This window comes from Phoca vitulina, unplaced genomic scaffold, assembly GCF_004348235.1.
Source record: "Phoca vitulina isolate PV1807 unplaced genomic scaffold, GSC_HSeal_1.0 scaffold16, whole genome shotgun sequence".
In the NCBI taxonomy this organism is placed as follows: Eukaryota; Metazoa; Chordata; class Mammalia; order Carnivora; family Phocidae; genus Phoca; species Phoca vitulina.
In genome coordinates, this window is record NW_022589719.1 from 32925096 (window position 1) to 32948049 (window position 22954).

Sequence of the window (22954 nt, forward strand, 5' to 3'; positions counted from 1 at the left end):
ACCATTCACCATCACCTGCCAGTGAAATTCATCCAGCTTGTTGCAAGTGGTGGTAGTTTTTCTCTCCCTTTGTTGTGCACCTGCCACGTGACTATGCCCTGATGCTTTTACACACCTGACTGTTGACAGGCACTTGCAGCCCCTGACATCGGAGCACAGTGCTCTGCTCTTCTGTTCATGGAGGGGTTTTTGACATGAAACCTACAAGAGCTCCTTCCAAGCTCACTCCAGTTCCCGCATCAGCCTGACCGACCCCAGAACCAGAGGAGCCTCAACTTCAGCTTTTTGCTGCTCCCACAGAAGCCCACATCAAAGTTGCCCTTTTATGTGCTGATGGTGCGTCTAACTCATCACTCCCTCCCAAACAGGAACCCTGTCATTCCCTCAGGCTTTGGTGTCCTAAGAAGATATTATTCTTAGACCGACGGTGTTCCATGGAAAATGGGCTCAATCAATACAAAACTTCAGGTGGCTGTGAAGATTCAGTTAAATGAGAAATGTCAGTGAAAGCCCACAGCCCGGTGCCCAGGCCCTACCTCCAAGGGTCATAATGAATGCCTTCCTATTTTCTTTCAGACCCGGAAAATAAGCGGAAAACGAGGGCGCCCCCTGTGGGTGCGGGTGAAACTGCATCGCTGGCTCCCCAGGGTCAGGTCTTCTAGGCTAAGGAAGCCCCCTCCGCGCAAGGCCAGCACAGACCCAGCTCCTACTGAGAGGGCAGTGCCCACAGATTGCTCTCAGCCCCAAAGGCCCAGAGGGTAGATGCTCCAGGAACCACTGCTGCCTTTACGCACTTGCTCCCCACTGAGATCCTCTCCCCTCTTCTCCACCTCATCCCAGATCGTCCAGGTCCTCCTGGAGGATGTCCCAGGTGCCCACGGCAGGTGGCATCTTCCCCCACACACCCCGGCCCCTCCTGATGCGTGCGTGCCTCCCTGCCAGACTGCGAGGGTAGGGTGGGACCTGTCCCCTTGTTCCGGGAACATGGAAGATCGCCCACACCTGGCACTCTGCCTAGAGTCCAGCGGGGGCGTCATAAATAGCTCCTGAATGATTCATTCACCACTTTGGGAGAGAAAGCACGACCTCTAAGGGGTTAAGAGCATGGGCTTTGAAGTCACACAGACGTAGGTTCAAATCTTGGCTCTGACCTTTGGCTCTGTGACCTTGGGAAGGTCATTGCACCTCTTTGAGGCTTGTTTCCTCATGTAAAAAAAAAAATGGTGTGACCACGACCCCATTAGGTCACTGTAGGCATTAAGTGGGATGATGTTGGCCTGCCTAAAAGCCCAATTACGGTGGGAGGGGTAATTATCCGTTCAGAGAAGGGGAAACCTCCCGCTGTTCCACCTGTTTTCTCACCGGTTTCCAGGAGGCGCGCAGTATCAGGCCCGTTTTACGGAAAAAGAAACTGAGGCCCAGAAAGGGAACAGGATAACCCCGGGCGCTGCACGCTAGGGCCAGAACCCGGGCCTGTCGACTGCGGCCAGTACTCCGCCTGCCTCTCAAAGCCACTGGAGAGCACATCCCCACCCCACCCCACCCTCGTCCCCCGACCTGGGAGTGAGGGGCTGGGCTCGGCCTCGGGCGACCCCCCGGGACTGCGGGGTGCGCTTGGGGATCTCGGGCTCAGACCCCGGAAGCGGCGCGTGGCTCCCGGGAGCGGAGGGAGCGCTCGGGGTTGTCACTTTAAATTAAAGAGGGAGCGGGAGGGGGGCGGGCGAGCGCGAGGGAGCGCGCGGCGGGCGCCTGGGAGCGTGCCCGGACTGCGGCGCAGCTCCCGTCCGCCGCCCCGGCCCGGCCGAGCCCCCGGCCCGCGCCGCGCTGCTCCGAGGCGGCCGCCGGGCGACACTGCAGGGGTGGCGTGGCCGGCGACGGCCGGGCTCGGCGCCGGTGCGTGCGCGCTGCAGGAGGCCGGCCGGGAGCCGGGAGCCGGGAGCCGGGAGTCGGGAGTCAGGAGCCCGGAGCCGGGAGCCCGGAGCCCGAGCGGGAGCTGAGAGGCGGCCCCTCCGCGGAGCCTGGGTGAGTAGCACCCGGCCGCCCCCGCGCACCACCGGGAGCCGGTCCGGCGCGGGGACGCACGTAGCGCCCCCTCCCAGCGCCGCGGACCCCGGCCTCCGCGCACCCTGCACACCCGCGCCGCGCTTGCACACGCACGCCGGGCACAGAGCACGCCGGGCGCCCTTGCCCGGCCCGGCCACTCGGCTCACTGCGCATCACATCGCGCCCCGCACGCCCGTCCCGCGTGTGCACACACGGGACTCCCCCGGCCGGTTACACGCCTCCCCGGCGCCCGCGCTACACGAGCGCCCCTTACTCTCACACTCAGCAGCCTGACTGTCCCCACTGCCCCTGCCCCACCTCACACCCTCTCCCGACTCTCCCACGTCAGTCCCCCACATTCGCGTCCCCATATACCCTGGGGGTTCCCTTGGCAGGGGTGCTGGGTCTTCAGGAAATGCTCCGATAAGGAGAGGCATGTCACACCCTATCGCTGGGAGGCCCCGGGAGCTCGGGAGAGGATCCTCAGGCCCGTCCAGTGTCACTGGCCTTCGTGTGGGGCTTTCCGGGGGCTCCTGGGGACCTTTGATGCCGCTGCTCTTGCCGCGTCTCAGGGCCTCGGACTGTAGATTTGGGCTGATGAGGGGGTGGGAGTGGGGCCCAACGTGGGGACCTGGAGCCAGGCCTGTCGGTGGAGGAGCCCTGAGCCAGCCATCCTGGTGACCCCTCTTCCAGGGCTGCATGACTGTGTGCCCCCCTCCTCTGTCAGTGAGGCCACCCCAGAGTGACTGGGAAACCTTCACGCAGGAATGTCAGCCCCTTCTCCAAGCTAGGGAGGGGGACAGACTTGGAGAACAGTAGCAGTTGTGCTCCTTACTAGAAATGGAGAAACTGAGGCTCAGAGCAGATAGGAGTTCCAGCCAAGTTAGCCAGTCTGGAGAAAGGTCAAGACAAGTATCCAAGCCCCCTGCCTCCCCACTCTGAAATCCAGAACCTTCCCCTAGCTTGGGAGAGTGGAGGTTCCCAGTCTAGGGTTCAAACTTGGGCTCTGCCTCTTGTCGGCTCTGGTGACGCTGGGCAAGTCATTTCCTGCACGTCAGTTTTCTTACCAGTACAATGGGCAGAGGAGCAGCCCCCTCCGAGGGCGGCAGGGAGGACTTGCTGAAATAAACCATGGCGAGGCCTTGGTACAGTGCCTGGCACATGGTAGGTGCCCAGTAAATGCCAGCCGCCACCACCCTAGCCAGTCTGTCCTGCAGTTTCTGTGGGCTCTAGGGGGATGGGAGCAGGATGTGGTAATTTCCGCGGTGGGGGGGCGCACTTGAAAAAGATTTCAGACCTAAAGATCCTAAAGAGGTCCACAGCCTGGGAGGTCGAGGACTGCCCTGTGCCCACATCCTAATCCTTCCTATTATCTGATGACCCTCGGGGGGCAGGGGGCAGGCAACACCTTGCTAGCCACAGATGTGATGTGGGGATACAGTGAGCAAGGAAATAGGGTGGGGGGAGCAGAGACACGGGGCCCCTTTCTCCTGAAGAGCCACAAAATTCCTGGAAAGCCATTCCTCTGACAAGCCCAGGAGGGGGCCTCGACTGCGGTCACATTCCAGTAAGACCAGTGACAACTCTTCCCACCCACCTCCACCCCCCGAAAGGCCTGGTCAGGAGGTGGCATGACGGCCAAGAGCCCAGGCCCAGATCCATCACACCCTGACGCCAATCCCAGGGTTGCTACTCAAATCTGTGTGACCTGGGCCCCCGCTTCCTCATCTTGAAAATGGGGACCCATTTATCCAGTCAAGCATCGTGTCTGTATCGTGTGCCTAGTCCAGTCTAGGCTCCGTGCTGAGCACTTAGCATAAATTATGTCTAATGCTTACAGCAGTCGGTAGTTATTGCCAGGTAGGTATGATTAAGCCTGGATTTGAACTTAGAGCGGTTTCCAGTGAGCAAGCCCCATGCAGTTTCGGGTTTCGGGGGTTGGGGCCAGAATGAATAGACTGGATGGGAAAGGGTGCCAGAGAGGGAGACATGCATCTGAGGAGCTCGGGTGTGAGTTTGGGGCAGCTCTGGCTCAGCCGGGTTGAGCCCCGTTTCCTGTGTATCAGAAGCTCAGGGGAGCTCTATCATAGGCTGCCCTGGCTTCCCGATGTGCCTTGTCAACATCCTGTTGTGAGCCGAAGCCGCAGCCCCTCCGCTGGGCGGACCTCCAGGCTGGCGATGGGAGCCTGCTGAGGTTGTGGTCCATGAGATGGAGCCAGGGCGTTTCCGGGCCGATGAGGAAAGCCACTTGCTGCTGAGCTCTGGCTCAGTCTCAACTCCCTGCTTACTGTTTGGTTCACTTGGGCAAATTCACTGCCCTTCTCTGAGCCTCATCTTCCTCCACTGTGGACTGAGGTTCATAATAGGCTGTGCCCCATTGGGGTCTTGGGGGAGGTGTTGCGGGAGTCACATGTGAAATCCGTGGGGGCTGTGGCTACTAATGGGGTAGGGCTGCAGGACCAGCTCTACCACTGCTGGCTGTGTGGCTTTGGGCAAATCACTGAACATTTCTGGACCTCTCATAGCTCATCCGAAAGCCTACTTACCGGGCTCATGAATGGAGATGCTCCAGGGGCCGGCAGGTTCTGGAAGTGAATGGAGGGAGGGGAGAGGGGCCAGTCCTGAGGAATAAATACGCTGTCCGAAGGGGCGGAGCCTACTCACAATTTGGTAATTTTGCAGGGGTGGAGGGAGACCAACCCACCTGCCCCCAGATCTTCTAACTTCTAAAGGGAAGCTGTAAATCCAGCTTTTTTTTTTTTTTAGAAATCTATTTTTAATGGGAATTTTCCCAGTTTTTAAATGTTGGCAACTCCCTTTGATTGAAGACAAAACATATCTGCAGGCTGGCAGTGCGGCCCCCACGATTCTCCTGCTCAAACTAGGGGTTAGTTTGGGGGCCTTTGGGATGATTGTCAGGCCCAGTAACCACAGCAGCTAATATTTACCAAGCCAGACTACCCTTACTTCTCATTCTACCCTCCTGGCACCCTGATAAGGCAGTCATGAGCCCCATTTTACAGATGGGATGACTGAGGCTCAGAGCTAGTGAGGGGGAAGATCTGGGATTCAGAGCTGTGCTCAGGCTGCCCACCCCCTCCCCCACCCCAGTTTTCTCCTCCGTCCCTCGCTCCCTCCCTCCAGGCAGATGTGGTCTGGCTTCTGCCACCTCCCTGGGGACCACTGCAGAAACTTGGGGCTTGGGTGTGCCTAGAATCATTCACACTTTCACTGAAATTACAGCTCCCGGGGAAGGGGTCTTAGAATGAGGGGTGTGGGAAAAGTGGGCAGTGTGATAGTCTGGGGTCGGAGCTGGACCAGCCTCGGAGGGCTGGGGGCCCCTCAACGGCTCTAGGTCTGATGGAGCAGATACGGGGTTCTGTCCCGTACCAGGTGGTACTTGCCACAGGGGGGTACCCAGCGTGCTGCTGGCATTGGCTGTCCCCGGGCAGCCTCACTCTGGAAGTCAGCTTGTGCCAAGTGAGCCGGAAAGAAAGCTGATGGCATTACTAGATTCCCAGCAAGGCAGAGGTGGGCTGGGACATGTGTGTTCACCTTAATGTGTGTGTGTTGGTGTGTCCAGACCCTGTTCTGCCGGGAACTAGGGCCACCCTGGACTTGTCCACAGTGACCAGTTTGGCCTGCACGTTCTTAGGAAAGTTCAGAAACCATATGCCTGTCTGCAGTAAGGCACGAAGTTAGGAGTGTGGAGCCAGATGGCCCGGGTTGACTGGTTTCTTAGCTGTGTGGTCTGGGGCAAATGATTTTCCCTTCGGGCCTCAGGTCTCTCCTCTGCAAACCGGAAATGGTAATAGTATCTACCTCCTGTGGTGGTTAGAGGATTAAATGAGTTAATACATATGCAAAATGCTTAGAACCGTGTTCTCGGGCATAGAGTGCTCATCAAGGTTAACTGTCATCAAGATCGACAGCCCAGGGTCCCAGGAATGAGCTCCCCGTTCGAGTCAGCATCAGTGAAGCCTCCCTGGTTAATACCTCCCTTCTATCACCATGGAAGACCCACGTCTTACTGGATCATGATCAGGGTAGCTGGGAGCAAGGAGCTGTCTGGGCACCTGACAGAGCTTTGCCCCAGGGCTCTGTCCTGCCCCATTTCTGAAGGCCTCCTGCCCTGAGACTTCTGGCACTCCAGTGTGTGCTGGATAACCCTGTCTGAACCAAAGCACCCGAACTTCTCGGCTCTAGAGCCATAGATTGGGGAGAACCCCAGGATTCAGGAAAATGCTTCCCCTCTGATTTGACCCCAGTCCCCAAGGGAACCCACAGGATCTTTCCAGGGGTTGCAAACAGACTAGCCAAGCCACAGCCCAGGAGCCTTTTACTCTGTGGCTGGACAGTGTTTACATTTTTTGTGAATTAGTTACAACATTTAAAAATCAAGAAACTGCACATTAAAAAGTCCAGGTATCTGGCCTTTCTTTAAAAAGACAGAAGGTAGGTAGGTAGGTAGAGAGAGAGAGAGAGAGATAAAATAAAATGCCAGGAGACTGGGGCTCCTGACTGGCTCAGTCAGTAGAGCACGCAGCTCTTGATCTCAGGGTTGTAAGTTTGAGCCCCACATTGGGTGTAGAGATTAATTGAAAATAAAATATTTTTAAAATAAAATAAAATCATATAAAGCCAGAAGATCCAGCAATGCTAGGTTGGCATTCCTGCAGGAACAGAAAAACAGTGGCCCTTGGGTGGGCAAGCAACACCCTGACCTGTTTGCAGCCACCTCTGGGGGGGGCGGGGCTCTCCTATCCTCCCGTGCCCCTGGAGCTGAGGCCCATAGGGTTATCCCAGCCTCCCTTTTCCATTCCCTTAGCTCATGTCTGTGAGACAAATTTACTTCTCAGCAACAGTAATAAAACTATGAGCAGTCACCCGGCTTCAGGTAATGGCTTGTATGACTCCCAGACCTTTCTAGAACAACTAAGTCAGACCTTCAACATTCATAAAACTTGGAATTGGGGGGGTGGGGGTGGGGAGGAAACCATCCTGAGCAGTGAAAGGACTGATAATAGAATATTACAGAAATGCAGCCTTTCCTTTCCAATTGAAACAAAAGCTTTTGGAGTAAGGCTTAGCAAACACCCCAAGGGCCCACACTAATGAGTAGCAAAGAATCAAAGAATTGTTGCTGGTAGGAAGTTGGTTGGATGGAAATGAGGTAGGGGTGCCAGATTTAGCAAATAGAAATGCAGGATGCCCAGGAACTTTTGAGTTTCAGATAAACAATGAATAATTTTTTTTTTAGTATAAGTATGTCCCAGACAATATTTGGGATATACTTATACTAAAAATGAATCAAATTCAAATGTCACTGGACATCTTGTGTTTTATCTGGCAACCCGGAAATTAAGATGGTCTTAGAGTGGTTGAAAAGAGCTTTAAACACCATTTTTTTAAAATGCCATTTAATGGGTGCCTGGGTGGCTCAGTCGGTTAAGCGTTTGCCTTCAGCTCAAGTCATGATCCCAGGCTCCTGGGATTGAGCAGGGAGCCTGCTTTTCCCTCTGCCCCCTCCTCCCATCCCCCCAACTTGTGCATGCACTTTCTCGCTCTCTCTCTGAAAAATAATTAAATAAAATCATTTTTAAAAAAATAAAAATGCCATTTAAAAGCCACCTACCTTGGGCTGAGCTCTCCTCACAAGTGAATGTGAGCTCCGGAAGGCCCATGGGCATCAGGAAGGTCAAGGCATAGGGTTGGGGTTGGTGGCCCTCCAAAGCCCCCTCTGCTGACTCTCTTTCCCCTTCCAGGCCCAGCTGCTTCAGTGGGCATCATGGCCATGGATGTGGCTGAATACCACCTGAGCGGTGAGTCCCAGCAGAAGCCTGTCATCTCACATGGCCCTCCCACCAGGCCTGGGGTAGGGGGGTGGGGGGGGCGGTCAGTGGGATGCCAGCAATGGCCCTATTTTACCAGTAAGGAGAGGGACTTGCCCAAGGTCCCACAGCCTTGGGGACATGGGGCTAGGAACTGGCATGGCCTTGGACAAGTGATGACACCTCTCTGAGCCTCCACTTACTCATCTGCAAAATGGGGGCGGTAAGGCCTCCCTCAAGGACTGCTGGGAAGATTCAGTGACCAAACTTACATAAAGTGCCAACTCAGGCCTTTGCCCGTGCCCTTCCCTTTGCCCAGAATCCTTCCCTGCCTCTGCCTGGCTAAGCCCTTGAGACTGGTGTGGAGGCCCCAGGGGCAGATCTAGCGCCAGACTGGCAGGCAGCGAATGTCTCCTCGGCCCCTCAGCTTCTGGGGTCTCAGTGGTTAATCTACAATGAAGTGCTGGACCAGGGCCTGGCGAATAGTTGACAGTCAAGGAAGCTTTTGTTACCTGCCACTCCACTGCCTCCTCCTCCTCATTTCTGGTCCCAGCGGAGACCTGGCTTCCCTTAGGAATTCTTCCCATACCACCCGAGGCTGGCAGTCAATAAAATGGATAAATAAATTTGCATTAATAGGCATCATTTTGCATCACCTTCCTGGGGCTTTTCCTCTTCTGCCCCCCTTTTCTGCCAACCAGGAAGCTGGCTTCAGTCCCTTAGCCCCCCTGGGATCCTAACTCTCAGGGGAGCCTGGCTCTTGCCCATCGTCTGCGGGGACCTCAGACCTCAGTGCCCACCTGCTTGCCCGCCCCTGGGAACCACCCAGGCCCTGCTGAGAGCCCACTGAGTCACATCCCGGCCGGAGCCCCCATATGTGCACCTCACTCTCCAGTTTACCAGGCCCATTCCCAGGCCATCCCTTATTCACCAGACTCCCAGAACTTTCCTGGCTCAGCAGGGCTTGCCTGGGGCCCTCTGTAGATCTCTATTGTGGTTTCAGTTAGCCCACAAATTACATTCTGTCAACAGAGATCAGAACACAGAGTTTGCTCACAGCCTCTCTATCCTGATTTCTTGCTCCTCTCATCTGTCCCTCGTCCCACCCAGCCCTTGTCCATAGGCTGTGTGATTTTTACATCAAAACTGTGTGGTTGGACCATGTCGTGGATTCATTTTTTTTTCTTTCAACAATGCCCGAAAACGTCTTCCTGCTTTGCCACAGTGACATCCTAATGACCTCAATTCTCAAAGGCCAGTGATATTTCCCTCCCAAGTCAGCACCACCTGGCCCCAGTGACCCCGTCAGGCTGTTTGCAGATTTCTGATGTTATAAATACAGCCTCAATGACTCACACCAGATATAAAACTTCCTGGGATTTTTGCCCCCGCAAGATAAATTCCCCAGGGCGGGACCATCTGCTTAGGGGGATGTGGTCATGTCCATTCTCTGGATCGGCAGGCTCAAGCTCACGGTGTCAAGGTGGCAGCCAGGCTCTGCATTTCTTACCCCATGGCCTTGGGCCGATGGCTGGGCATGCTCTCTAGCCTCTCCCAGCCTCAGCTGTCCTCCTCTAGCAGGTGGAGGTAGGGAGATCATAGGATGCTGAGTTCTGGATAAATGCCAGGGCTACAGGCTGGGCCCTGCCCTGATCCCGAATGTGATAGTGTTGTGGATTCTGGCTAGAGGTGGCTGGGCTCAAGAGAGCAGGGGCAGGCTGAGGTCTCCCACTGCCAGAGGGGCTGCCACTGCTGTGTGATCCCTTTGCAGCCTGGCTTCAGGGAAGGGGTGGCAAGGAGCTCCCCAGCCCCAAATGCCCCACTCCTTCTCTCCCACTGGACACTCTGAACACTCCAGGCTTTGTACATCCTCTCCTCTTCTTGCCCGAAACTCCCAGTCCCTGGAGCCTTGGCCTGGCACATTTCTTGCTCCCCCTTCGTATCTCAGCCTAGATGTCTCTCCTCCAGGAAGCCCTCCTGGACTGTTCTCATCACTCCGTTTTGTCTGTTTATTTGCCTATTCACCTCATCCCTAGACTGTGAGCTACTTAAGGACAGGGACTGGCCCTGGGGCTGACTCCCTCACCAGGGTGCTCGCACACAGTAGGTGTTCAACAGATGTTGTGGTGATACATCTCCACCCCTGAAGTGCCCTCCCACCTCTTTCCACCCTGCTACTTCGGAACTGTGCTGGGTCAAGGCTGGGTGGGGCAGAGGAGACTCCTGCTTGCTCTGAAGTCTGGCTGCCCGAGTTAGAATCCCAGGACCACCCCTTCCTGGCTCTGTGACCTTGAGCAAGTTCTTTATCCTTTGTGCACCGCAGTTTCCTCATTTGAACTGAGTATAGAGGCAGCACTGAGAATGGTCTAGAGAATTATATTTGCCAACAGAAGGTCACTTCTGCTAGGTGAGAGCTCACCCAACACAGGTGAGGGGGCAGTTAATTACTATGTCTGGGGACAGTGAGGCTCAGATAGGGAAAGTTCTTTACTTATCAGTGGAGAGAGAGCATTTGAGCATCTGGATTTGTGCCCAAGCCCTGCACTGCCAAAAAGCTACCTCTCACTTCTGGCTGAGACTTTTTTTTTTTTGGTAGTAGCTTTATTGAGATAAAATTCACATACCATACAATTTACCCGCTTAAGGAGTACAATTCAGTGGATTTAACCTATTTTGTACCCATCAACATTTTTAACTTTAAGAATACATTCATCATCCTCCAGAGCAACCCTGTATTCTGCATTGCCCCCTTAACCCCCCAGACAATCACTAATCAACTTTCTGTCTGTATGGATTTGCCTATTCTAAACATTTCATATAAACAGAATCGTATAACATGTGTTTTTTTTGTGACTGGCTTCTTTCACTTAGCATGACATTTTCAAGGCTCATCTATGGTACAACATGTACAGTACCTTTATGTTGCCAAATTACATTCCATTGTATAGATGGGCTCCATTTTATTTATCCATCTATCAGTTGATGGACATTGGGTTGTTCTAGATAAGGTTGAGGCAAAAACGGGGTCATTTCTTTTTCTCCCCAAACCCCTTCCCTCTTCCCCCAGACCTCAAAAGGCTGCTTTGATTATCTGGAAGTAAGAGGTCTTTGGAAGGCTATAAGGTCAGAGAACTCAAAAGTGGGAAGAATTTGTTTAAAGCCTAGGGAATGTTTAACCATTGTTCACAACTCTTCGTCTGATCTAGCCAAGCGTCCCCACCACCATCCTATTCCGGTAGAAATGCATGCTTTTGTGAAAAAGGGGATAGAAGCAGAAATCACAGAGTACACACTATATCTAAAACTAATGATGTAATGTATGGGGATTAACATAACAATAAAAAAAAAGGAAAAAAAAAAAAAAAAGAAATCACAGAGTACATATGTCTTATTCAACCCTGGATCCCCTAGCACCTAGCATGGAGCCTGGCACATAGTAGCCACTCAGTAAATATTTGTTCAGTGAATAAAGAAGTCAGTGCTGAACTACCTGCTCCTTGGGTGGGAGGCTATAACCACTGGGAGACCCCAGAGCCTACTAATGAGAGGCTGTCCTTGCCTTGCAGTAATCAAGAGCCCCCCTGGCTGGGAGGTGGGTGTCTACACTGCTGGGGCCCTGGCACTGCTGGGAGTTGCAGCGGTGAGCCTGTGGAAGCTCTGGACATCGGGGAGCTTCCCCAGCCCCTCCCCGTTCCCAAACTACGACTACAGGTACCTTCAGCAGAAGTACGGGGAGACCTACGCAGAGGCCAAGCAGAAGGTGAGGTTTCTGCTCTCTCAAGATGGCCTCCCCTCCCTCCCCACTCCCTTGTTCTCTCCTGGTTAACTTCCTCCTGTGAACAGGGACCCTTGTCCCCCTCCGTGTCTCCACCATAGCCCAGTGCTGTGAAATCAGGGGATACTTGGTGAGGGAATGAATGTTTTCAATTTTAAAAACCATCCTGTGAAAAAAACAGGAAAATACAAATAAGAAAAACCTCTCCCCACATGCCACCACCCAGAGGCAAATAACTGTGAACTCTATTTTAACTACTAACATTTTGATTTATTTCTTTCCAGTACTTTTAATCTACCCACCAGTCTTTTTTTCCGTGCATAGTTTTTATACGACGGGTGTCAATTCTACATAGAATTTTATACCCTGCTCTTTTTAACTCACAGCTAAAGCATTTTCCCATATTGTTGAGCACCCATCATAAAACATTTTTTAAAAGATTTATTCATTTACTTTAGAGAGAGAGAGAGAGAGAGCAGGGGGGAGGGGCAGAGGGAGAGAGAGTCTTAAGCAGACTCCGCATGACCCTGAGATCATGATGTGAGCCGAAACCAAGAGTCAGACGCTTAACCAACTGAGCCACCCGGGGGCCCCATAAACATCATTTTAATGGCTGTGTCGGATTCCTTTTTATGTACGTGCCATGATTTACTAAGTGCCATTATAAATAATGCAGTGAATGTTTTATATGTAAAACTTTGTCTTCATTTGGGATTATGTACTTTGAGCGGATGCCCAGGTGTAGGATACTGTATCAGGGAGTACAAACATTTTTAGGGCTCTTGAAATATATTGCTGAATGTTTCATCATTAGACACTGGCAGAGAATTTTTCTAACATCATGTAGAGTTCCAGAGAGCACAGCCAGAATCTGTTATTGGATAGGGGCCCCACATGCTCATTCATTTGGGGTGTGAGGGGATTATCTCCCATTCTGTGGGGGTGGGGGGGACAGTACATTGGCACAACTTTTCCAAAGAGCATTTTGGCAACATGTGTCAGCAGCTTTCAAAAGGACCAGGTCCTCTGAGCTAGGATTTTAAGAAAGCTATTTGATCCTGCATTATTTATATTTGTGAAAAATAAGAAACAACATAAATGTACAACAGTAGGGGGATAGTAAAGTAAATTACAGCTATCCATTCAATGACAGATTGGGGGCCCATTAAAAATTATGGTAATGAAGACTATGCAGCAGCATGGGAGATGCTTAATGGTACAAAGGCTTTTGTTTTCTCAAATCCCAGGGTCAGTTTAGGGAAAAGAAATTTTTGAATATTAGGGCAAGTGTTATCCAACATGGAAGACTTCTCCTTTTGTAAATGTTTTGGTAAACACCCTCTGAGGCTGCTCGATCGTCTGTTGAATAGCTCTACTCTAGGATTCTTACCCATTCCCCTTTCACTGGAGCCTTAGATTGCTAACTACTTTCCCTTTTTATAAACATCATTACAGTGAACATCTTTATGTATGGAACTCAGTCCACATCACTAAACATTTTGAGAAAAAGCTTTCTTCCCTCGTGGTTAGGGAAAGAAAACTGAGTGACACAAAATAGCATTAAACAAGGACCTTCCTGGGCGCCTGGGTGGCTCAGTCAGTTAAGCATTGGACTCTTGGTTTTGGCCCGGGTCCTGATCCCATGGGTTGTGAGATCGAGGCCCACACTGGGCTCCATGCTCAGTAGGAGTCTGCTTGGATGTTCTCTCCCTCTGCTCCTCCCCTTGCTTGTACTCTTCTCTCTCTCTCTCTCCCCCTCCCTCCCTCCCTCCTTCTCCCCCCAGATAAATAAATAAATCCTTTAAAAAAACAAACAAAAAAACAAGGACCTTCCTGACTAAGGCATGCATTATTTCTGCAAAAGGAGAACTAGAGGTGCCTCGAATGAACCGGGCTCACAAGACCATGCCTATTGCATTGTGATGCTCCTGTGTTCCTTTTTCTCACCCCCAGAGAGTGCCTGCTTGGAATGCCCAGCGGGCCAGCACTCGGGGACCACCCAGTCGCAAAGGCAGCCTCAGCATTGAGGACACCTTTGAGAGCATCAGCGAGCTGGGGCCCCTGGAGCTGATGGGCCGGGAGCTGGACCTGGCCCCCTACGGGACCCTCCGCAAGTCCCAGTCGGCGGACTCCCTGAACTCCATCTCCTCCGTGAGCAACACCTTCGGGCAGGACTTCACGCTGGGCCAGGTGGAGGTGAGCATGGACTACGATGCGGCCTCCCACACCCTCCACGTGGCTGTGCTGCAGGGCAAGGACCTGCTGGAGCGGGAAGAAGCCGGCTTCGAGTCCTGCTTCATGCGCGTCAGCCTGCTGCCTGATGAGCAGATCGTGGGCATCTCCCGGGTAAGTGGGGGCCGGGGCAGGGGTATGCTCTGGGCTCCCGGGAGTCCTCCCCAGGCAGGCGGGTCTGCAGGGCCAGGCCGGATGTGAGGAGAGTGCCGCAGGGCAGCTCTGGATGCTAATCCCAGAGCTGAAGGTGCTGCGAACCTGAGGACTCACACCATGCGCAGTTCTCGGCAATCCTACCACATGAGCCCAGTGTGTGGTAATTGTCCATTTCCACACCTGTCCCCTGGGTCAGCTTAGGGTCCTGGCAGGAAAGGGATGACATGTTCAAGTTGGCTAATTTGGGGAGAGCTTAATAACAGAACTGTTAACAGTGGTGTGGGTGAGGGGGGCCTGGGTGGCTGAGTCGGTTAAGCATCTGACTTTTGATTTGGGCTCAGGTCATGATCTCGGGGTCGTGGGATCGAGCCCGTGTTGGGCTCCTCGCTCAGCGGGCAGTCTGCTTGAGATTCTGTCTCTCCCTCTCCCTCTGCTCCTCCTCCCCCCGCTCTCTCTTTCCCTGCCCCCGCTCTCTAAAATAAATAAATAAATCTTAAGAAAAACAAACAATGGTGTGGGTGGGTGTAGGGTGATGTCAGAGATGGAGTGGACCCTCTTCTGAAGGGATAAGGAGAAGGGGAGGCTACTGGACCCAAAAGGAGAGAGGCGTGTGGAGGGGCCACCCTGATAGACGCTGTGTCCTTTGGTCAAGGGACATGACATGGTCAGACCACAGCAGTACTGCAGAGAAGGACCTAGGGAATAAGCACCCCGAGCTCCCTCTGACCTCTGGTTTCCCTTGAGTGACCCCTACTGTCTGATCCCACCAGAAGCCAGAGGCCAAGGGAGCCTGTTGCTCAGCTGATAGAGGTCAGTTCCTGGGGTGGAGAGCAGGTTGGGGAGGGCGAGGGGAGACACCCAGCACCCTCCCACACCAGGCTACCCCTCGCGGGTCCCTCTGTCTTGCCAAGAGGGAGCAAAGCCTTCATGAGACACACTCCCCTCCAGGCTGGATTAGGGGTAAAAGGGGTCCAGACGCCATGACTGGGAGTCCTCTGAGGTGGGCAAGGTTGACACTCCGTGGCCTCTAACTGGAGTAGAAAGAACCTGAGGGCTTGTAGGACCAAGTGGTTTCTGACTCCTCAGAAACCCACCTGTGTCCAGTCACTCTTACCATGCTGAAGTTGGCTGTCCCTCCGTGGTGGACAGTGTCATCCCTCTCCCACCCCACGCTGCCCCCCTCACTCCTGGATGGTCAACAACTGACCACGGCCCAGTACATGTGGGGCCCAAGAGAAGCAGTCCAGTGGGTGGTGAGGAGCAGGACCCTAAAACCTCACTCTCTGGGTTCCAATAGCAGTTTCCCACTTCCTAGCAGCGTGGCCTTGGATAAGTCATGTAAACTCTCTGTGACACGATTTCCCTATCTATCAAATGGGCACCATAATCCTTGAGGAAGGGATATATTAATATATGCAAAGAACTCAGCCCAGTCCCTGGTAAGTGTTCAATAGATTGTATCTCAGGACCATGAAGTGTCACTGTTGAGCCTGGATCCACGCTGCCAATGGCCTGGACTGCCTAGAAGATCCTGAGTGGTTCCGGACACCTTCCTTGAAGAGGGACATTGGTAGACAGGAACCATCACAGCCTGATGTGTGCTCAGAACCTGGTTCACAGAGCCCATACATCCGTGATTCTCTCATTCGCCCCAGTGGGATGAACCGAGGGCATCTTACAGATGAGGAGGTTCAAGAGAGTGCTTTGCCCAACACAACGCCAGCAAGTGAGCAGGAGATCCAGGACTTGGCCCTGGAGTTCCCATTTTCCTCCCCCCATGTGCTCATAAAGCACAACACACAGAGAATGGATGGTCAGGGAACCTGAGCCCCTGTGGGCAAGGGACAGCAAAGTGGCCCATTTGGCAGGAGAAGGGAGATCATGAAGAGCCTGAATGCCAAGGTCAAGATCAGGGGGTGGACTTTATTCCACAGGGGAAGGAGCCCTTGAAGATCCTCAGGCAGGGAACTGGATGTGGGACGTGGCTCCCAGGGAGCGGTGGCAGAAGAATCTTCCCACAACCCAGGCAGTGACCAAAGAGCGTGCTTCAGTGCGCTCGGAGGTGTTGGCGGATTTATTCCCAAGAAGGCAGGCTTCTTAGCATTGTAGCCCAGTCATTCCCAGTAGGTAGGTGGCTGCCCCCAGGCTGGGCAACCCCCCAGCTTCAGGCACGGTGCCAGGGATGAGAGCTCCTCTCTAAATATTGCCAGGCAGTGACTAAGGCAGCCCCCAATGGAAGGGGGAGCCGTGCCCGCCAGGGCACCTTCCCAGGGGGCCTGCCCACGGCTTCCTGGGAGGAGGCCAAAGGCGCCCACCAGGCAGGACTGGACTTGGAAGTGGAGTCTGCCCAGCCTCGCCTCGTCACTCTATCCGTCCATCCATCCCACACATTCAGACCATCCTGGGCCAGGCTCTGCGGGGGCTGGGACATCAGCAGCTCCCAACTCCACGATTATCTGTACTTACTGCACGCCTGGCCCACAGCTGGACCTGAACTCGTGCAAGAAAGAGGAAACCGGTCCAGCCAGGACATCACAAGGGTTCTGTGGAGCCATGGGCACTGAGGCTGGGCATTAGTTGGTGTCAGATTATGGAAGCTTCAAATGCCACGCTACCAGATTGGCCACCACGGAGAGGAAGACGGGGGCTTTTAAATCCCCAGGGCTGGGGTGCCTGACTAGCTCAGTCAGTAGAGCACATGACTCTTAATCTCAGGGCTGTGAGTTCAAGCCCCACAGTGGGCATAGAGCCTACTTAAAATAAATAAATAAATAATTTTAAAGAAGTTCTCAGGGCTGAGCCACCAAAGGAAGAATTGGCATTGAGGTTGTGGGGCAGCAGAGCCAGGACTCCAGCCCAGGCCTCTGGACTCTCTGCCCAGTGCTCTCTCCCCACCATAGGCCCCTGGCTGCCACCACCTTCCCAGAGTTGGAGCTCCCTCCACGTCCCTTTCTCTCTACAGATCCAGAGGAATGCCTATTCCATCTTCTTCGATGAGAAGTTCTCCATCCCCCTGGACCCTGCCGCCCTGGAGGAGAAGAGCCTGCGGTTTTCTGTGTTTGGCATCGATGAGGATGAGCGGAATGTCAGCACGGGGGTGGTCGAGCTGAAGCTCTCTGTGCTCGACCTCCCACTGCAGCCCTTCAGCGGCTGGCTCTACTTACAGGACCAGAACAAGGTCAGTCCGCCCGTGAAGAGAGGGTCACACACACCTCTCGCAGAGGGGGGACCCCACTGTCCACACCCCAAACCCACAGCCCAAACCCCGGCATCTTTAGGAAATGAGAGAAAGAGGCCTGAGCCGCGTTCAAGGAAACTCCGTTTACCGCATGAAACGAAGATGCTCTAACCACTGTTTACTGCTCTTCTGCTCCAACCACCAAACCTTCAGAAGCTCTACTCCTAGAGGGTTTCTGCTGGGAGGTGCTCTGGCACTAAAGGGAGTTATTCCAGACAGAGGCCGAGCTGAAGTTTACCTCTATAAGTGTAGGCGTGCTTGGGGAGCATCACTGTTATTTAAGCAAATGATCTCCCAGTCCCAGTCCCCTGGGACCTCTATGTGCTACTACACAGAATGTTTTCCCTGGACTGGAAAGAGGGACCCTAACTGCGTTTGGTGGCCACATTTGACAGGCGACCTCTGGCCCTCCTTCCAAGGCAGGACCCACACCCGGTAGGAGGGAGAGATGACGCACCCCTCATGGAATGGGGGATTGGGGTCCCTTTCTCAATCCCACCAGTCCAGTGCCTGGTAGAAAGGCAAGAGCAACAACTTCTCAGTGGAGAAGGAAGCTTCTGCCTTTCCCTCAACCCCTTAAGTCACTCACGTGTCCTCCAGGCTGCGGATGCTGTGGGCGAGATCTTGCTGTCCCTCAGCTACCTCCCGACGGCTGAGCGCCTCACGGTGGTGGTGGTGAAAGCCAAGAATCTCATCTGGACCAACGACAAGACCACAGCAGGTAAGGCCCTGCTGGCTCCCCGGCTCTTTCATGTGGGCTGCCGGGAGCGGTGGCCCAGCTGATAAGCCGGGGACACCTGGGAGCATCAGCAGGTGTGGGGCACGGTGCCAGGCCCCTCCACCCCCGGTCTTGGCTGAGCTCAGGAGCCGTGCACAGTGGGGAAATCAGTCTAGCTGGGGAAAGTTGAGAGCAGCCGAGGGTGGCAGGGAACGCCCGGGAGGGACAGACTGGAGTCTGAGAGCAGGAGGCTGGGGCACTAGGAAGAAACCAAGGTGGACACCTGCTCCCCAGAACTAGAATTCATGGTGGAGGCTCCATTCCCAGGAGTTGGACTGCATCCCAGATCCCTGAATGGTGTGGGTACCGGGCAGGACCTGATGCCCCCAGCCTGCAAGAACAGGACTGAAAACAGAGGGCTGGTGGGGGGAGCCCGACCTGCCGGGAGCCGGGGAGACTCCAGGGTCCAGGCGGGTACAGCAAGGACACCCAGTGGGCGGAGGGTGACAAGTAGAGAGTGATTTGTTATTTCAAAGTCAGGCTCCACTGAGCGGGCGCAGGGTGACTCAGGGCTGACGTCTGTGCTCATTATAGAATGAGAAGTGGTGGGTCTGCCGACTCTGCTGAGCGCCATGGGCGGGGCGCACGTGTGGGGGCCAGGAGGCGGGCTGCCTGAGCCCAAAGCCCCGCTCTTCTCCTGACTTGTGCGTGAGCCTCAGTTTTCTCATCTGTAAAATAGAAAAGAAATAGAGGCCCAATGGCAGGACGGCAGGAGATGGTGGCAGCAGTGAAGGTTTGGGGCATGTGGAGCCAGCGGGCCACTAGGGCTGGGCAGGCCTATGCCAAGGGAGCGTGGCCCTGGTCCTGACCCCCACCTCTCGCCCACAGACCCCTTCGTCAAGGTGTACCTGCTTCAGGATGGGCGGAAGATGAGCAAAAAGAAGACGGCTGTGAAGAGGGACGACCCCAACCCAGTGTTCAACGAAGCCATGATCTTCTCGGTGCCAGCCATCGTGCTCCAGGTGAGGGGGGCACAGCTCAGGCGTGGGGGGCTCTGGGGCCACTCCAGCCACTCCAGCCTCACGTCTCAGGGCTCCCGCAGGTGGCGATGCTTTGCCTCAAGCCCTCACCTTTCTAGTGGAGAGGTATTTATGGAGCACCCACTAGGTACCAGCCCTATGGTGAGGGCTGGAGACACAGGCACTGCTTCCTTGGTGCTCACAAGGGACAGGCAGAAAGTCCCCAGACAGTCCTAATCCACTAGGAGCATGCCAGACTTTGGCGGTCCGGGGAGGCTTTGGCAGGAGGGGTGAGCTAAGCCGAGATCTGGGGGGAGACAGTTCCCCGTAGGAGCTACAAAGGCCTGGAGATGAGCCAGGGCTAACCCAAGCGCCCACAGCTCTGGCCCTAAATCTCTGGAGACGCTCCCTGCAGAGGCCCTGCTGAGCCCCCCACACTGCCGTGGCTTTCAGAAGGTCACGTGCTCCAGGGAGCCCCCCCCCCCCCGCCTCCCCAGCGCACATACCACAGACCAAGCCTGGGGGGTTACAGAGGATATGGCCTGTGCCACACCAGTGGCCCTGCTGGCATGCCTCAGAGGATGGGGAGCTTACCACCTCGCCTCCCTACCTCCTTCCGTCCTTGGGCATTCCTGACAGTGAGGACGTCCTTTTGTGCCTTGAGCCAAATCCTGCCCCTTAATCACGGGGCTGTACAGAACCCACCGGCCCTGACACCCCATCTGAATTTGGAAGCCCAGAGCTCTGCCTCCCTCCGGGAGTTCCCGATCCAGGCAAACGTCCCAGCATCTCTGGTTGGCGCTGGGTGTTGCCTTGTCCTGCCACCCTCATGGGACAGACTGTCCACCTGTCCCCTTCTTCCCCCAGGTGGCCGCAGCGTTACTACACAGCCTCTGAGAGCAGGAGACCTCTTGGGACCAGGGGGAAGGTGGGGGAGGAGGGGCGGGAGGAGGAGGAGGACGGAGGGAGGTCAGGCTGGGTTTCAGTTTCAGCTCAACCACTTTGATTTCAGGCACATTCTTTTCCTTCCTCAGCTATGAGTCCAACACGGGATTATATTAGGAATAATGAGACATCTAAAATACTCCGTGTGCAGGCTATTCTAAGCACTTGACACATTTTAACCTATTTTGTTCCCAGAACAGGTAGGAACTAATATTATTACCATTTCACAGATGGGGAACTAAGGTAGGAAGAGCCCGAGTCACTGCCCCAGGTCACATAGCAAGGCAGGTGGGGAGGCCAGCGTTTGGAGCTGGCAGTCTAGCACTGCCACTGTGTAGGGAGGCAGCAGCAGAAGCCGGGGGGCTAAGCAGATCAGGGGTAAGGATTCAGGGAGCCACCCCTGGCCCCCCGCTGGGACCTGGCACCTGGTCCCCAGCACCCATGTCACTTCCTCCCCAGGACCTGTCTCTCCGTGTGACGGTGGCTGAGAGCAGCAGTGACGGCCGAGGGGACAACGTGGGCCATGTCATTATCGGGCCGGCAGCCAGCGGCATGGGCACCACACACTGGAACCAGATGCTGGCCACGCTGCGCAGGCCCGTGTCCATGTGGCACGCCGTTCAGCGAAACTAGCAGTCAGCAAAACGGGCCGGGGTGGGCACCGAGCTGCCTGGGGCCTGGCCCATGCTCAGCTCCGATGCCCCTCCCTAGTCCAGTGGGAGCCATGAATGCTGGGGTCCCCCACCGGAGTCCCCATGAACCATCTTGGTCCTTCTGTCCAGACTGCAATGGAGGAGTGGGCCTGGCCAGGTGTCTAGGGACCCAGGGTTTTCTCCCACGGAGGGCCAGCTGGAACTGGGCCACGACCCAGGAAAGGCAGCCTGGCACTGGCCCATCGTGCTCCCATTTTGAGATCCCCACCCGGCCTGTCCCTCGGCCTGGGGTGTTGGGGCTTAGTCTCTCAGGGCTCTCCACGCCCCACCCCTGCTGGGAGGCCAGGGCTAAGCTGGGTCATGTACGGGAAACTCGTGAGTCTCGGGGGCCAGAGGCCGTGCTAGACACCAGCAGACACGACATGAAGAGGACACGGCCCTTGGGATGGCCGGAAGACAAGACCTCCCTGCGCTGGGGATCCGCTCAGTGCTGGACGCGGCCGGGGCAGAGCTCTGGGGGCTGCAGGGACAAGATGGGAGCCGTGCCCTGAGGGGCAGGAGAGGAACTGAGTATCGCAGGCAGGCAGCCAGCCCAAGCAAGGTGGACATGAACTTCCCCGACACAACCTGTCCTCAGCCTCTGGGCAGGAGAAGTGACCGGGAGACCAGGCCAAGCAGAGGCCTGCAGGTGGACGCTGGCTCTGGAGTCACGCTCTATGAAATCCGCTCCCTTGATCCATAACCCTTGCAAGGCCCGGAGGTCCTTGTGTTCGGTCCCAACTGAATTAGGCATTGGCTCCATACCTCCAGGCCAGGCCCTATTGGGAAGAAAGACGCCTCAGCCCGTGGGCAGCTGGTGGGCAGCGGGGCAGGCAGAATACAGACTGCAGGGGGTCCGTGGGAGAGGCCTTTGTGGGCCTTGGAGGAAAGGGGCGGCCTGAGCAGGGACAGTGAGGGGAAGTCGAGGGGCATCCGGATTGAGGGCAGTGGGGTGGGGGGGAGCAGGTTTGAATGCCAGACTGGGAAGGAGGTGGCACCCAGTGTCCTAGGTCAAGTTCTAGAAGCGGATCCTGAGATTCTCAGGCAAGGGGTTGGTTGGGAGGGGGGCAGGGAGCCTTTCTCCCTCTGGAGAAGACTGGAGGGCAGAGAGGAAAGCCATGAGCAGGGGCAGAAGCTAAGCATGTTATGGCTTCCGGAGTGTCTAGCTCTAGCCTGATGGCCTGAGGACCTCTGTTGTGTGACTGGCCCCCCAGAGGGGTCCTGCCGAGAAGCAAAGGGGCTGGGCTCTTTAGCCCCCACAGGGCTTTGGCTACCACCAACCCCCCCCCAGCTGAGGAAGAGCGTGCATACTTTCCAGCTGTCCCTGGCTGAGGCAGCCCCTATCCACCAGAGGCGGCCCCAGAGAAGCAGGCAGCTGAGGGGTAGGTGCCCCTGCCAGTTCAGAGGGATGGGGTGGGGGAGGGTGGTATCTGCTCCCTGGGGCCACCCACAGATCAGGGCAGGGCTCTCGGGCTGGCTGCCTCTGGCACTGGTGAGCTAGGGAGACACAGGCCCAACCAGTCCCCTCCCGCCCAGTGCGGCTGGGAGAGCCCAGGGTGGTCATGGGACTGGAGGCAGAACTGTGGCCCTCCCCACCTGACACGGCTGTGGCCCAGCCCTGGGGCCGGCACCAGGAGGTCTGCACAGGGTCCAGGGACACCGCTGGTGAGCCTCTGCAGCCGGGGCGACCCAGACTCTTCCTGCCCCAGTGGCTAAGCAGCACAGGCAGGCCATTTACACCCACCTTCTCTTCCCCCTCTTTCCCTCCCTCTAACTGCATGAAATGTGGACTGTGTACCTGGGACGGGCACGGTGGGGACCGAGTCTGCTGACTGGAATGATTCTAGAACCAAAATAAAGCTGGGGCAGGAAGGAGGGGGCTTCCGGGGAGCCTGGCTCAGCCCCAAATCACCTTGGTCTCTTCTCCAGGAATCAGGGACTTGGGTCTCTGTGTGGGTTGCTCTGAGTGGACCGCCCTGCTGCTGGATACCCAGAGGGGAAGGAGGCCCCTGTCTGGCTGGGGAGACCATCACAAGGACCAATGCCATCAGACTGCTTGGGAAGCTCCGAGAAGGGGCCCTGAGCCAGGCCTGGTGGGGAGGATGGCAATAGAGAATACCACGGAGGGCTTCCTGGTGGTGTCGCTGAGCCGTCTTCAGGGCAAGAAGAACCATAAGGTTGAAAAAGGTAGACAAGGCCAAAAAAGCATTTTTGGAAGAGGGAACAATACACAAAAGGGCAGGAGCGGGCAACAAATGGGCCAACTCGTCAACCTTGCGAGAGCAAATTTGGGGGAGGCTGAGGA

General features: G+C 55.4%; 1 protein-coding gene across 1 annotated transcript; it reads left to right on the plus strand.

The window, feature by feature from the left end:
• The first annotated feature begins 1870 nt into the window (after positions 1-1870).
• On the plus strand, positions 1871-22604 carry SYT12 (synaptotagmin 12). The gene is made up of 8 exons (XM_032414709.1): positions 1871-2022; positions 7809-7865; positions 11441-11634; positions 13603-13995; positions 17000-17215; positions 17876-17996; positions 18882-19015; positions 20417-22604. Exons 2-8 carry the CDS (start codon positions 7832-7834, stop codon positions 20588-20590), a joined length of 1266 nt encoding a protein of 421 aa, XP_032270600.1. The 5' UTR covers positions 1871-2022; positions 7809-7831; the 3' UTR covers positions 20591-22604.
• Positions 22605-22954: the final 350 nt, after the last annotated feature.

Coding starts and splice junctions, on each gene's coding strand:
- SYT12 (XM_032414709.1), top strand. CDS start 7,832: ATGGCCATGGATGTGGCTGAATACCACCTGAGCG. Junction 11,635..13,602: donor ACGCAGAGGCCAAGCAGAAG/GTGAGGTTTCTG, acceptor TCTCACCCCCAG/AGAGTGCCTGCTTGGAATGC. Junction 17,997..18,881: donor CAACGACAAGACCACAGCAG/GTAAGGCCCTGC, acceptor TCTCGCCCACAG/ACCCCTTCGTCAAGGTGTAC.